Below are 15775 nucleotides of genomic sequence, written 5' to 3' on the forward strand. Positions count from 1 at the left end.
TGCTCTGCAATGGGAGAGGCCACAACAGTGAGAGGCCCGTGAACCGCAAAAAAAAAAGAAAGCTGGAGGAGCACTTCTCATATCAGACAAAATAGACTTTAAAACAAAGACTATTACAGGAGACAAAGAAGGACACTACATAATGATCAAGGGATCAATCCATGAAGAAGATACAACAATTGTAAACATTTATGCACCCAACATAGGAGCACCTCAATACATAAGGCAAATGCTAAGAGCCATAAAAGGGGAAATCGACAGTAACACAGTCAGTAGTAGGGGACTCTAACAGCCCACTTTCACCAATGGACAGATCATCCAAAATGAAAGTAAATAAGGAAACACAAGCTTTAAATGATACATTAAACAAGATGGACTTAATTAATATTTATAGGACATTCAATCCAAAAACAACAGAATATACTTTCTTCTCAAGTGCTCGTGGAACATTCTCCAAGATAGATCATATCTTGGGTCACAAATCAAGCCTTGGTAAATTTAAGAAAATTGAAATCGTATCAAGTATCTTTTCCGGTCACAATGCTATGAGACTGGATATCAATTACAGGAGAAAAATCTGTAAACAATACAAACAATACAGATACACGGAGGCTAAATAATACACTACGTAATAACCAAGAGATCACTGAAGAGATCAAAGAGGAAATCAAAAAATACCTATAAACAAATGACAATGGAGACACAACAACCCAAAACCTATGGGATGCAGCAAAAGCAGTCCTAAGAGGGAAGTTTACAGCAATACAATCCTACCTTAAAAAACAAGAAACATCTCAAATAAACAACCTATCCTTACACCTAAAGCAATTAGAGAAAGAAGAACAAAAAAAAACCCAAAGTTAGCAGAAGGAAAGAAATCATAAATATCAGATCAGAAATAAATGAAAAAGAAATGAAGGAAACAATAGCAAAGATCAATAAAACTAAACGCTGGTTCTTTGAGAAGATAAACAAAATTGATAAACCGTTAGCCAGACTCAGCAAGAAAAAAAGGGAGAAGACTCAAATCAATAGAATTAGAAATGAAAATGGAGAAGTAAAAACTGACACTGCAGAAATACAAAGGATCATGAGAGATTACTACAAGCAACTATATGCCAATAAAATGGACAACCTAGAAGAAATGGACAAATTCTTAGAAAAGCACAACCTTCCAAGACTGAATCAGGAAGAAATAGAAAATATAAACAGACCAATCACAAGCACTGAAATTGAAACTGTGATTAAAAATCTTCCAACAAACCAAAGCCCGGGACCAGATGGCTTCACAGGCGAATTCTATCAAACATTTAGAGAAGAGCTCACACCTATCCTTCTCAAACTCTTCCAAAATACAGCAGAGGGAGGAACACTCCCAAACTCATTCTACGAGGCCACCATCACCCTGATAGCAAAACCAGACAAAGATGTCACAAAGAAAGAAAACTACAGGCCAATATCACTGATGAACATAGATGCAAAAATCCTCAACAATACTAGCAAAGAGAATCCAACAGCACATTAAAAGGACCCTACACCATGATCAAGTGGGGTTTATCCCAAGAATGCAAGAATTCTTCAGTATACTCAAATCAATCAATGTGATACACCATATTAACAAATTGAAGAATAAAAACCATATGATCATCTCAATAGATGCAGAAAAAGCTTCCGACAAAATTCAACACCGATTTATGATAAAAACCCTCCAGAGAGTAGGCATAGAGGGAACTTACCTCAGCATAATAAATGCCATATACAATAAACCCATAGCCAACATCGTCCTCAGTGGTGAAAAACTGAAACCATTTCCACTAAGATAAGGAACAAGACAAGGTTGCCCACTCTCACCACTGTTATTCAACATTGTTTTGGAAGTTTTAGCCACAGCAGGCAGAGGAGAAAAAGAAATAAAAGCAATGCAAATCAGAAAAGAAGTAAAGCAGTCACCGTTTGCAGATGACATGATACTATACATAGACAATCCTAAAGATGCTACCAGAAAACTACTAGAGCTAATCAGTGCATTTGGTAAAGTAGCAGGATACAAAATTAATGCACAGAAATCTCTTGCATTCCTATACACTAATGATGAAAAATCTGAAAGTGAAATTAAGGAAACACTCCCATTTACCACTGCAACAAAAAGAATGAAATACCTAGGAATAAACCTACCAAAGGAGACAAAAGACCTGTATGCAGAAAACTATAAGACACTGATGAAAGAAATTAAAGATGATACCAGTAGGTGGAGAGGTATACCATGATCTTGGATTGGAAGAATCAACATTGTGAAAATGACTATACTACCCAAATTAATCTACAGATTCAATGCAGTCCCTCTCAGACTACCACTGGCATTATTCACAGAACTAGGACAAAAAAATTCACAATTTGTATGGAAACACAAAAGATCCTGAATTGCCAAAGCAATCTTGAGAAAGAAAAATGGAGCTGGAGGAATCAGGCTCCCTGACTTCAGACTATACTACAAAGCTACAGTAATCGAGACAGTATGGTACTGGCACCAAAACAGAAATATAGATCAATGGAAGAGGATAGAAAGCCCAGAGATAAACCCATGCACATATGGTCACCTTATCTTTGATAAAGGAGGCAAGAATATACAATGGAGAAAAGACAGCCTCTTTAATAAGTGGTGCTGGGAAAACTGGACAGCTACATGTGAAAGAATGAAATTAGAACACTCCCTAACACCATACACAAAAATAAACTCAAACTGGATTAAAGACCTAAAGGTAAGGCCAGACACTATCAAACTCTTAGAGGAAAATATAGGCAGAACACCCTATGACATAAATCACAGCAAGATCCTTCTTGACCCACCTCTTAGAGAAATGGAAATAAAAACAAAAGTAAACAAATGGGACCTAATGAAACTTCAAAGTTTTTGCACAGCAAAGAAAACTATAAGCAAGACAAAAAGACAACCCTCAGAATGGGAGAAAATATTTGCAAATGAAGCAACTGACAAGGGATTAATCTCCAAGATTTACAAGCAGCTCGTGCAACTCAACATCACAAAAACAAACAACCCAATCAAACAAATGGGCAGAAGACTGAAACAGACGTTTCTCCAGAGAAGATATACACATTGCCAACAAACACATGAAAGAATGCTCAATATCACTAATCATCAGAGAAATGCAAATCAAAACTACATTGAGGTATCACCTCACACCAGTCAGAATGGCCATCATCAAAAAGTCTACAAACAGTAAATGCTGGAGAGGGTGTAGAGAAAAAGGCACCCTCTTGCAGCGTTGGTGGGAATGTAAATTGATACAGCCACTATGGAGAACAGTATGGAGGTTCCTTAAAAAACTAAAAATAGAATTACCGTATGACCCAGCAATCCCACTACTGGACATATACCCTGAGCAAACCATAATTCAAAAAGAGTCATGTACCACAGTGTTCATTGCAGCTCTGTTTACAATAGTCAGGACATGGAACCAGCCTAAGTGTCCATCGACAGATGAATGGATAAAGAAGATGTGGCACATATATGCAGTGGAATATTAGTCATAAAAAGAAACAAAATTGCGTTATTTGTAGTGAGGTGGATGGACCTAGAGTCTGTCTTACAAAGTGAAGTAAGTCCGAAAGAGAAAAACAAAGACCATATGCTAACACATATATATGGAATCTTTAAGAAATAAATAAATAATGGTCATGAAGAACCTAGGGCCAGGATGGCAGTAAAGATGCAGACCTACTAGAGAATGGACTTGAGGACACGGGGAGGGGGAAGGGTAAGCTGGGACAAAGTGAGAGAGTGGCATGGACATATATACACTACCAAATGTAAAATAGATAGCTAGTGCGAAGCAGCCACATAGCACAGGGAGATCAGCTCCGTGCTTTGTGACCACCTAGAGGGGTGGGATAGGGAGGGTGGAAGGGAGGGAGATGCAAGAGGGAAGAGATACAGGCATATATGTATATGTATAGCTGATTCACTTTGGTATAAAGCAGAAACTAACATACCATTGTAAAACAATTATACTCCAATAAAGATGTTAAAATAAACTGTATTAATAAATATAAATAAAAGCTTTTATTTTATTCTTCTTATACCTTATCTGATGTTTTTCCTTTGTGTGGATCCAAGTTTCTTTTTTTTTAATTAATTTGTTTATTTATTTTTGGCTGCGTTGGGTCTTCATTGCTGCGTGCGGACCTTCACTAGTTGTGCGAGTGGGGGCCGCTCTGCGTTGCAGTATGTGGGCTTCTCGTTGCAGTGGCTTCTCCGTTGCCGAGCATGGGCTGGAGGTGTGCGGGCTTCAGTAGTTGTGGCTCACGGGCTTAGTTGCTCTGTGGCATGTGGGATCTTCCTGGACCAGAGATCAAACCCATGTCCCCTGCATTGGCAGGCGGATTCTTAACCACTGCGCCACCAAGGAAGTCCCCTAGTTTCTTGATCTATATCATTTACCTTCTCTCTAAAGAACTTCTTTAACATTACTTACAAGACAGATCTATTAGCAACAAATTTCAATTTTTGTTTGAGGTGGTCTTTATTTCTGCTGTTTTATTTATGTATTTATTTATTTGGTTGTGCCAGGTGTTAGTTGCAGCATGCGGGCTCCTTGTTGCAGCATGCAGACTCTTAATTGTGTCCTGCATGTGGAATCTAGTCATTATTGTTTAAAGTATTTCTTCTGTTCCTTTCTCTCTTCTTCTAGTATTCCCATTACACATAGATTACACCTTTTGTAATTGTCCCTTTTTTGGTTGTATGTTCTTTTCTGTTTTTTCCAGTCGTTTTTTTTGTTTGCTTTCTAGTCTTGGAGGTTTCTATCTATTGAGATATCCTCAAGCTTAGAGATTCTTTCCTCAGATGTATCCAGTTCACTAATAGGCCCCATGATAGGCACTCTTCATTTCTGTTATGTATTTTTTATCTCTTTTTGGTTCTGGTCTCTTTTGATTTCTTTTTGGTTCTTTCTTAGAATTTCCATCTCTCTGCTTTCATTGCTCATCTGTTTTCCCAGGCTGTGTATTTTATTCATTGGAGTTCTTAGGATATTAATTGCAATTGTTTTAAATCACCAGTCTGATAATTCCATCATCCTGCTATATCTGACTCTTGTTTCTTTGCTTGCTGTGTCTCTTCAGCTTTGGTTTTTGCCTTTCAGTATGTCTTGTAATTTTTTCTTGATAGTCAGGCATGGTGTACTGGGTAAAAGGTACTGCTGTAGATAGGCCTTTAGAAATGTGGTTGTTAAAAGTGGGGGGAGAGGAAATGTTCTGTAGTCCATAACTAGGTCTCAGTTTTTTAGTAAGCCTGTGTCTCTGGGCTGTGAACTGTACTTTGCAATCCCCTCCCTCCCCAACCCTTGGTAGACAAGATAGCTGGAGTGGGCTGGAGTTGGGTATTTCCTTCCCTCCAGTCAGATATGCTCTGATAAAACTCCAGTAGGTTAGGCTCTGGTTAAATGATTTCTCCTGAGAATAGACCTTGCTAAGAACAGAATGTTCTGGGACTTTTGTGACGTCCAGCAGTGAAGACTCCATGCTTCCACTGCAGGGGGCACAGGTTCAATCCCTGGCGGGGGAACTAAGATCCCATATGCTTCGTGGTGTGCCCCCCACCCCCACCAAAACAAACAAACAAACAAAAGAACAGAATTCTCTGGCATATCCCAAAATGGTTCTTTTACCCCTCTGCTGACTGTCTTGTTGTGAAGAAGAGTTCAGGTAAGTTACCTGATTTTTGTTAAGTTTGTAATTAAATATTTAATAAAAATGTCTTTTTAAAAGTACGTTTTCATTTTCCTAAAAAGATAAACATAATTCTGCTCTTATGTATTTACCTAAATGATGAAAACTTACACTCACACGAAAACCACACATAAATGGTTAATAGAAGCTTTATTCATAATTGCCAAAACTTAGAAGCAGCTAGAAGATGTCCTTCAGTAGAGAAATGGATAAACAAACCAGTACATACATACAATGTAATATTAATTAGCGATAGGAGGGAGAAAAAAGAGCTCTCAAGCCATGAAAAGACATGGAGGAACTTTAAATGTGAATGGAAAAGGGAAAGAAACCAGTCTGAAAAGGCTATATACTGTATGATTCCAACTATTATGTGACATTCTAGAAAAGGCAAAACTATGGAGACAGTAAAAGAATCAGTGATTCCCAGGGATTGGGGGAAGAGAGGGATGAATAGGTGGAGCACAGAGGATATTTAGGGTTGGGAAATTATTCAGCATGATATTATAATGATAGATTCATGGCATAATGCATTTATTAACATACATAGAAGTGTACAACACAGTGAGCCCTTAATGTAAACTGTAGACTCTAGTTAATAATATATCAATATTGTTTCATCAAGTGTAACAAATATTCCACACTGATGCAAGATGTTAATAATAGGAGGAACTGTATGCAGGGGAGAGAGTGAGTAAACCTTAAACATGCTCTGAAAACTAGTCCGTTACTTTTTTTTAACTACTTCATTCAGTTCAGATTTTACAAAGGATACCCAATTATGTGAAACAACTATTATTTTGAATAGAAACTTTAAGATTATTAATTATTTGTTTTACTTATGAAATCTAAATTGTTGAAGCATTTCAGGACTACTTACATTTTCTGTGAATCTGTAAGTAAGCACAGAGTTCATGTTGAAAATTACTTAATTCTTTCCTGCTTTCTTAAGAAATAGAGCGGTATAGAGTACTGATTTTGTGTATTTGTGTATGTGGGTGTTGTTAAATAATATAGAGCAAAGATTTTTCATATTACTATATTAGAAATCTTTCCAAATACTGTAATAGCTAAAGTAATTTGGGATGTTGTCCTGATTCTTATAAATTCTTTATAATGTAAAATACTTTATTTCATTGATGCTGAGATATCCACCCTAGGACATTTTAGCCTCTGAAATCAGTATGTCTCTTATAATCAGTGGCATCTTAGATTCAGTGAAATGTGATATCTAATAAGTCTTCAGGAGAATAAATTTAATAATTGTTACAGAATCATTGTAATTACTAAAAATGATATGGGATCATCTGATTTACTTCATATCTATCTTTCAGATGCTCTTTGTGTGGGTATGTATGCAGCCATCCTCCTTCTTTGAAGTCTCATATGTGGAAGCATGCCAGTGACCAAAATTATAACTATGAACAAGTAAACAAGGCTATTAATGATGCAATTTCACAAAGTGGCAGGTATTTGATCTTACTGTTATATATAAATAGGTTATTGTTTATAATTATATATGCATTATATATAAAGTTAGGATTAAGTCTACTAGTCTGCATTATAACCAACTCAAGGTTTGATGTGTTTTCTTTTGTTTTTAAGAGTTCAGGGGAAATCCTCCGGAAAGACTGTGTTAAACAGCAGTGAAGAAGGAGCCGATTCTCTCACTGGAAGTTCAGAAAATTTGGTGTCATCCTCAGAGCTGATTTCCCAGGCTCCCAGTGAAGTCGTAGGTACCAACGAGAATGAGAAACTAAACCCTACAAGTAATACCTCATATAGTTTAGAAAAAAACTCCAGTCTGGCCCCTCCTGGCGTGGAGTATTGCGTTTTACTCTTCTGTTGTTGTATTTGTGGTTTTGAGTCTACCAGCAAAGAAAATCTTTTGGATCATATGAAGGAGCATGAGGGTGAAATTGTAAACATCATCCTAAATAAGGACCACAACACAACTCTAAACACAAATTAGGTGGAATAGTTATCTGAAGAGGAAAACAGCAGAAGAGGAAAACAGCAGAAGAGGAATCCTTTAAACCACAGTTTGCCCTTTGTGCTGTCCAGTAACTTACTAGGCACAGAAGAAATAGTTGGTGTGATTTTTGAAGAAATGACAGGTGTGACTTTGGAACGAAATTTGTAATGTAATAAAAGGAATTCCAAATGGATAAGGGGTGATAATATTTAAGCATTTTGAGTGAGGAGAAGTGGGTTGAGGCAGCAAAGATGTACTCTTATAATAACCCTCTGTTACCTGTTAGTTTAAGTGTATTTATTATTAAAAGCTTGTTATAGTGTAGAAATGCAAGCAAAAGAGTTAAGAAAGGGCTTTTCAGGAACTATTCTAAAACTTACTGTTATGAAAGTGTCACAATCTTAAGCAGAGCTTAATTTTCTTCATTCTCAATTTTGACATGAATGACAACCCTCTTGTGAGAAATGGGAGGCACGTGTCTGAGGGTTTTTTGGTATCAACAAAGGAAGGAAAAGATCATTACAGGGCTTTGAGATGATCAACCTAAATCTTTAGCCAGATTGATAGGAACAAATCATATACTCAATCTGAGATATATTACTTTACTCTTTAGAAAGAAAAAAGAAGAGAGACCTCTAAATCCAAATCTAGATTGTAAACAGGCGTTTACAAAGGAAATTATTGTCTTAAATTTACAGTGAATGTCTTGTGGGCAAAGGAGGAAAGAGGTGAATTCCCACCAGCCTCAAACCAAATCTCAAGGTTCATAAAAATGGTGACTGGTTGAGCACAGTGCACTTCTCAGAGGTTCTTTTCAGAGTGTTGATGGAACACTGCAGCTTCTCAATAGTTACATAGGCCTTCTTATCCACTCTTCTAAACTAGACCAAGCTTGTTGTCTAAAAACAACAAAGTAGGAAAAATTGCATTTTGCTTATCAGACCTTGGAAGTAGGTTGAACTGTTAAATAAAAATCATTTGTGGGAAGAGGAATGAAATTAAAAAGCCCCTTAAAATGAGTACTACTATTGAGATTTTACTTCCTGGAGCTTTCTATTTAGTTATACTTAGCATAAGAGATACAACCAAATGTGGCTAAAATGTAGTAAAAATTCAGGTTGTTTATAAAACGTTTAATAACAAACAAAAACTATTTGGGTTTCTCCTATCCAGGAAATTGTATTTTATTGGTGTGCAATAGGACACATGGGAAGCCAACTAAAACTTGCCATCAAATAGATGTAATCTTCTCATTAATTACACATTTGTATTACAGTGTATTTCAAAGAGTGAAGAGAGCAGGGTTTTTGGGGTTTGCTTTTGTAGTTCTGATCATTTACGTATGCATTGTTCTGTTAATGTCAGTTCTGCCTACAAGTCAAAAGGCGGCCGGTGCACCACGTGGTGCACCGTCTTCACGGTGCTCTTTATGAACTTGACTCTAACATCTTCTAGAGCTGAGGCTGTGCCTCTCATAAAGCTTAGAAAACATCGAAAACAGAATTTCTTGAATAGGATACTCTGTAGACACATTTTAGGAAAAGAATTCTCTTCCCAAAGTCCAGGTATGAATCGAATGAATTAACGTTTTTCAGATAGCATTAGGAACTATTTAAGGGGGGCCAGGTAACCTGAAATACTGTCTGATTTGCGTGTTTTTGTTTTGTTTTGTTTTGTTGATTTGCTTTTTAAAATCTAATTTGATGATGATATTTGAACAAACAGAGTTGATTGTAACTTTGCAACTCTTTAATTTACGTAGCTTTAGTTTATTTGTGAAAGTTAATCCATTTCTGGTATCTGGTTTTTAAAAGAGAAAATGAATTCATATATACTAAACTATATTCTGCAAATCCACATGCAGTGGGTTTTCTCATTTTCTCCTGTTTTCAGAATTAAAAGTTATATTTCATTTCAAATTCAAAAATAAACTTTTAAATGGTTCCATTATTAACTATATTGTTCCCACTTAGTTTTTTCATTACTGGTAGCTCTGACTCAATGTTTCTTTATAAAAATCTATTATTCTGAAAATTAACAACCTCAGAAGAGTTTTTGTTTTATAAATTTTCCTTGGCTTTAATTTTATATAATCATTTGGAAAATACTAGTAACCAAAAAACACTCCCAAAATTTCAACAGTGTATTTTTAAATTAACTTTCTTCATTTCCTTAAACTACTTCCATTGACTGTTAAATTTGCCATTTGGAATCATGAATTTAAAATTTCCCTAGCTCATGGGAAAAAATTAACCCAGAAGTTCAAAAGTCTTTAAATATTCATCTGCTCCCAGCCTAAAATATCTTCAAAAGCTTTCTCTTGGCCTATAGGAGGAACCATATACCAAGGATGTTGTGTACCTTCCCATTATGGTTTTGAGGCAAGCCTTAAGTTAACCCTCCCCACTAAGAACAATTGAATACGATGAAGACTAAATATGCAATTTTAATTATAGAATAGATATTAAAATAATCAGCAAGAATTCCTTTATAGGAATAACATTTACTGGTACTAGATCTTTTGCCATGTAATGCTCAGTATTTGTTTTCCCCTCTGAACACTTACAATTCTAAGATTTGACAGTGAAAATAGTTTTTAAAACACTTACTGGATAAGGCAAAGGTGGGGAGGGGGAAGATGATGCATTCTGATCATTATAAATAATACTTTTTCAGGGCTCTATCATTTTCTCTCTTTCTCTAATAATCCAGAATATGGTTGGTATCCCCAGTGTTCTAACAGTACTATGCCTATATTCCACTTGACCTGTAGACTTCAAGTTCTGTGTCCAGCCAGTACAGTGTAGTGACACTGACTGAAGCCTTTATTCTAGATCTTTCATCTATTTGAGGTAGCTATCAGTGGCTTTGTTATTATTTTCTTTGTCTTTTCTCACAAAGCAAATGGTGGGCACCTATGTTTACATTGTATCTTCCTGCAGTGTACTTGGCTTGACAAAGACAAGCAGGCTTCTCTTTTGAGACTTATTATATTTTTAGTTTTCATAGACACTTATTTAATCTTTTTTTATTGTACAGCAAGGTGCTCTAAGTAATATTCTATAAAATATATTTAATAGAGATTTGAGTTTGATATTCATGGACATGAATACATGTATTTTTTTAAGAAATAAGTATTGTGTAACACTATGGCATTGCTTCTATAGCCAAAGTCTAAAAATTTCTGGAACACTGACATGTAAAGACTACAGTTAATTCTGACACTGTATCTTATTAAAATAGGATGATTTGCATTTTGTAAAATTATCCTGCACATCAAGCTGCATGCCTTAATGCCTAAAACTCTAGGATTATTTTCATGGTAGAACAGTTTATCTGTTCAACAAACAGTGAAGCAAGGTCTTAGCGCTACTTTAACTACCTTTGGAAATACTGTACAATGTTAGAATAATTTATTTTGCTTTACAGAAGTTTGTCATGTATTGACTTTAATATTGTATTTTGGTAATAAATTTTTTGTTAAAAACACTTGCCTCTAAGTTTTATTAACAAAAAGTTATATCCATTCTTATTTTGGAAGTGTTGATTTAATCACTTAGAAATTTGGATTTAAATAATGAAGAACTTCCCCAGGCTTAAACTAAGGCTTATGATTACCCTTTGGTAACATGTTAAACTATTGATGACTAGCATTAAACTCTGTTACACAAAGGTAATTGAAAAAGCATTTAGATTGTTTTAATCTTTTAAAAAATTCAATCTAGGAACTCTCCTGGTGGCGCAGTGGTTACGAATCCACCTGCCAATGCAGGGGACATGGGTTCAACCCCTGGTCCGGGAAGATCCCACGTGCCTCAGAGCAACTAAGCCCACGTGCCACAACTACTGAACCTGCACTCTAGAGCCAACGAGCCACAACTACTGAGCCCGCGCCTAGAGCCCGTGCTCCACAGCAAGAGAAGCCACTGCTATGAGAAGCCCACAAACCACAACGAAGAGTAGCCCCCGCTCACTGCAACTGGAGAAAGCCCACGCACAGCAATGAAGACCCAACACAGTCAAAAATAAATAAATAAAAAAATTTTTTTAAAAAATCAATCTAATTTTGTAGTTTTTCTCCTTGCTACACAGTTCTTCACTTTATCTTCCAAATCACATCCTTATACGCTTTAAATTCTGATGTATTCAAACTGCTAAAGTAGCTCTCTTAACGGCAGTTAGCATTTTGCACTTGCATTGATCCGTTGCATTGGCAAGTGAAGCTAACATCATCTGACTGTATCATTGGTCTAGTTACACATTTGTGCCCTAGAATCCTGGGCTACCTCGGCTGCGAGTGTCTGAGGCCAAATATTTCTCCCCAAAAGCTTTAATCCCTTGTCCTGTCTCCCCAGGGGCAACATAATTATGTCCTATCTTTTAAGAGCCAAATCCCAAAACCGTCACTAACCTCTGGACAGTTGTAGAAATCTCAGCATGAAAGATCCAGAACATGTGCAGTTTGGTAGCCACCAGCCACATGCGACTGTTGAGCACTTGCAATATGACTAGGATGCTAAGTGTATAATATACAACAGTTCTGAAGACATCATTTTTTAAAAAAGTATCGCATTAATGTATTTTATATTGGTTGTTGAAATGATATTTGGGATATTTTGGGTTAAATAATATTAAAATTAATTTCACCTGGTTTTCTGTGTAGCTACTATAAAATTTTAAATTGCATATGTGGCTCACATCGTATTTCTGTTGGACAGTGGTGGTATAGAAGAAGGATTAGTAAACTGACAGCCCTTGTTTCAAATCTGGCCTGCCATCCATTTTTGTAAATAGTTTTATTGGAACACAGCCACACCCAGTCATTTACATACTGTATATGGCTATTTTTGAGGTACAACAGCAGCACTGAGAAGTTGTTACAAAGACTGTATGCACCACAAAGCCCAAACTATTTACTATCTGCTTAATAGTAAATCGTTTGATAGAGTTTGCTGACCTGTGACCTAGAACAATGGTATGATCTGTGCTTTAAAGCTCCCAGGAAAAAAAAGCTTCTTATAAAGAAAGCCTTATATAGCATTATTTTATAAATATATTATTTCGTCTCCTGTTCTTCTACAGCCCTACCCATAATTTATGACTTAACCTATTTCAACATCTCCACTACTTAAAGCCAAACACAATTTGTTTAAAATAACAACATAATTAAATAATAAATAATGCCGCTTTTAAAAAGTATTGTTTTCCTCCTGACAACCTTATGGTGCTGATGGTACCCTCTCTGCTTCACCCTTTCTGTGATGTGGTCATGCCACCGGCATATCTAACTGCGGTTGGGAGGTAACCGTGGCAGCTAATCCACTCAACTGCGGTGACCATTGACTTGCATAATCCAGGATATAAAGAAAAGCCTTAGACACACCTCTTTATAATGAATAACTTGTCTGAGTCTAAAATCAGATTCTGGGGTTGGGTGGCGGTTGTAGTTGGCTTTGATGTAGAACTGTTGACTAAATTGGCAGATTAAGAAAAAGTCACAGTATTCGCCTACATAGATTCTTCCGAATCAAGCAGCAAAGATGTAAAATGAACATTTTTGGCCCTATAAATTCTCAGAGTGAGTTTCTGTTTTTAATTGATGCCATACAATAGATAGTATGTTTTGGTTTATATCTTAGAATTCAAATGACTGTAAGATGCTTAAACCATTTCCAGAGTCCTAGATGTACAGCAAAATCTGGTTTGTGTGTTGTGTTGGGGGACTGTAGACCTCATTTTTCTGGTGGTACATTAATATACTGCATCCAGTTTTCTCATTTAGACCATAAAGTGTTTGTAAGATTATGACATACTTGGTTTTTATCGATTTTTTTTTCCCAGTATGAGTAATTCCTGTTTAAATTGTTTGCCTTGTGAAAGTTGATTCTAGTAGATCTTCCTTTGAATTAAAAGTTTAATTTTAGGCATCTAATATAAATTCTTACCATTATAGAACAAAATCATAAGATGTTGGTGGTGTTTTGTTTCCTAACTCACTTAATCCAGAGAGTGTCACTTAATCCAGAGAGTAAAGGCACCATTCAGGAACAGTTTGCAAAACTGAATGTAAGACAGATACTTCCATGATAATGCTGACGTAGATGGGGCCTTGGCTTGAAAAGGACATGATGTGTTAGGTGGACGGAGTTATATTTACACAAATCAGAAAATAATGAATCCTTGACCATGAGCTGATAAAATAGACCCAACTATTTTATCTTTGTGATTTCTCAGCTTTATCCTCTGTTAAAAGGAAAAATTAAGAATAATTGTCCATGTCATTGCCACTGGTATCAGTAATTGTAAAATGTTGAGTTATTAATAAAGTATGTCATCTTAAATATGTACACAATAGAAAATTATGACCTGAAGAGACCCTCAACAAAATAAAACAAGTTATTCATTTTTCAGGTCTTTTATTAGTACCTGATGTTATTTAAAGGCTTAGTGCACATCTCCAGATTTCTGGGTTTTTTCTGCTTGTCATTTTATTAATTTTAGTATCCATACTTCAGCAATAATGTGGCTGCATTTTACTGAAACAGACACATCAATCTACATCTTGCTCTTTTTTGTTTATATCTGCAATCCCATTTAAACTTAGTATTTCCAACCACAAAAGGTGTTAGAAAATTCTGTTTCAGGCTAGTGAGAAAAAGTACAGCAGGATACAGTTCAGATCATAAGCTGTATTTATTTCTGATCTCTACAGCTCACATTCTACAAAAAATAGTTATGCTGGAATAATTAAATAATTGTAGGAAACCAGCGGTTTCCAAGTTATCTTCATTTTCCAAGCCCTTCTCCATATGAAGCATGAGAATACAACTGGTGAGGTCGTGCCTTTCCATAATGCTAAGATTGGAATCCATGCAGGGTATCACCCTGTAGGTTAAAAAACTCTAAAATGAGGCTCTTCAGAATCTGTGCCCAGCTGGAGCACCCCTGTGCTCCGTGTGCAAATCCTGATAAAGAGGCTCCAGTGTACTACGTGACACTTTTTAAAACTCACTTTGTAATCACAGGAAAAAAGTGTGGATCTTCCTAACGGGAAAGCGGTCACTGTGTCCCATCTGAAGCAAGGGGAGGACATGGGTGGTGGACGGCCTGCCAGCTGCACACTGAGTGGGTATTTTGCTACCTCAGCTGGTTTGAAATATAGTTTGGCTTTACCTTTTTGAACCTCTTGTAAGTTCAGTTATGTCTTCTATTTTCTGAAATGTGAAATTGATTTTATAATACCAACCTCAGAGAGTTATGTGGACTAAATGAGAAGATCGTCTATAAGATACCTAGTTGAGTTCTGACAGTTCTGGATGGTGTTGGTTCGAAGCCATGTGACCTTGAGTAAGGCATTCAACCTTTTTTTGAGCCTCAGTTTCTTCATCAGTAAAACAGATGGTAATACTTAAACCTTGTAGGGTTGTTGTGAAGATCAGCAACCATGTGTGTAAAAGGCCTGGCCATCTGTGAGCTCAAACAGTGGTTCCTATCATGGTTTGAGCACTCACTGTGTGTGCTGGGGGCAGGGACGCATTAAACGCCCTTATAAATCATGGTATCAAAGCTAGGTGTCACAGCCTTGGAAAGGACTCTAAGAGCCATACTGCTTTGTGTTTTGAGGAAGGATACTCACAACAAAATATCGTATCTCTTTAAAATATACCCAAAAAAGACAAACCTGGTACCTAGAATATTGTATACAATTCATGTCACATCTAAAAAGACAACAGCCTGGGAGAAAGTGTCAGAACATTACCCTGTTACCATCACATTAAGTTCATATAATCATTCTCTCACACCTATAAACCGCCATTAAGGACTATGTGAAAATGGCCCTTTCCCTAAATCAGCTGATGAGCGGGCAGCATTGGCAAAACTTAGGCCCAAGGAGAGAGAACGGTATTTCAAATTGTATACGCTCAGTATAATCAGCCGCTAACTATACAGGATTGAGTGCCATGCACTGGACCATTAGGGAAAGGTAACAGTTCTTGGAAACGGTGAGAAATGGCCTGGCTCTGACCATGCAAAGCTCTCACACGGAACTCA

The 15775-nt window shown here is 36.5% G+C and overlaps 1 protein-coding gene across 2 annotated transcripts in view; it reads left to right on the top strand.

Annotated features, from left to right (window-relative positions):
* Positions 1 to 11844, top strand: part of ZNF507 (zinc finger protein 507) — a 47747-nt gene extending 35903 nt beyond the window's left edge. The window contains exons 6-8 of one of the 2 annotated variants that reach the window (XM_079906494.1): positions 7083 to 7217; positions 7354 to 7480; positions 11449 to 11844. In XM_079906494.1, coding sequence (XP_079762620.1) covers positions 7083 to 7217; positions 7354 to 7480; positions 11449 to 11586 — 400 coding nt within the window. In that variant the 3' untranslated portion in view covers positions 11587 to 11844. Of the gene's footprint in view, positions 1 to 7082; positions 7218 to 7353; positions 9648 to 11448 lie in introns of those variants that run through there. The other variant, XM_079906493.1, reaches the window with a different exon arrangement.
* Positions 11845 to 15775: the final 3931 nt, after the last annotated feature.

The sequence above is a fragment of the Stenella coeruleoalba genome, assembly GCF_951394435.1.
Source record: "Stenella coeruleoalba genome assembly, chromosome: 20".
Lineage (NCBI taxonomy): Eukaryota > Metazoa > Chordata > Mammalia > Artiodactyla > Delphinidae > Stenella > Stenella coeruleoalba.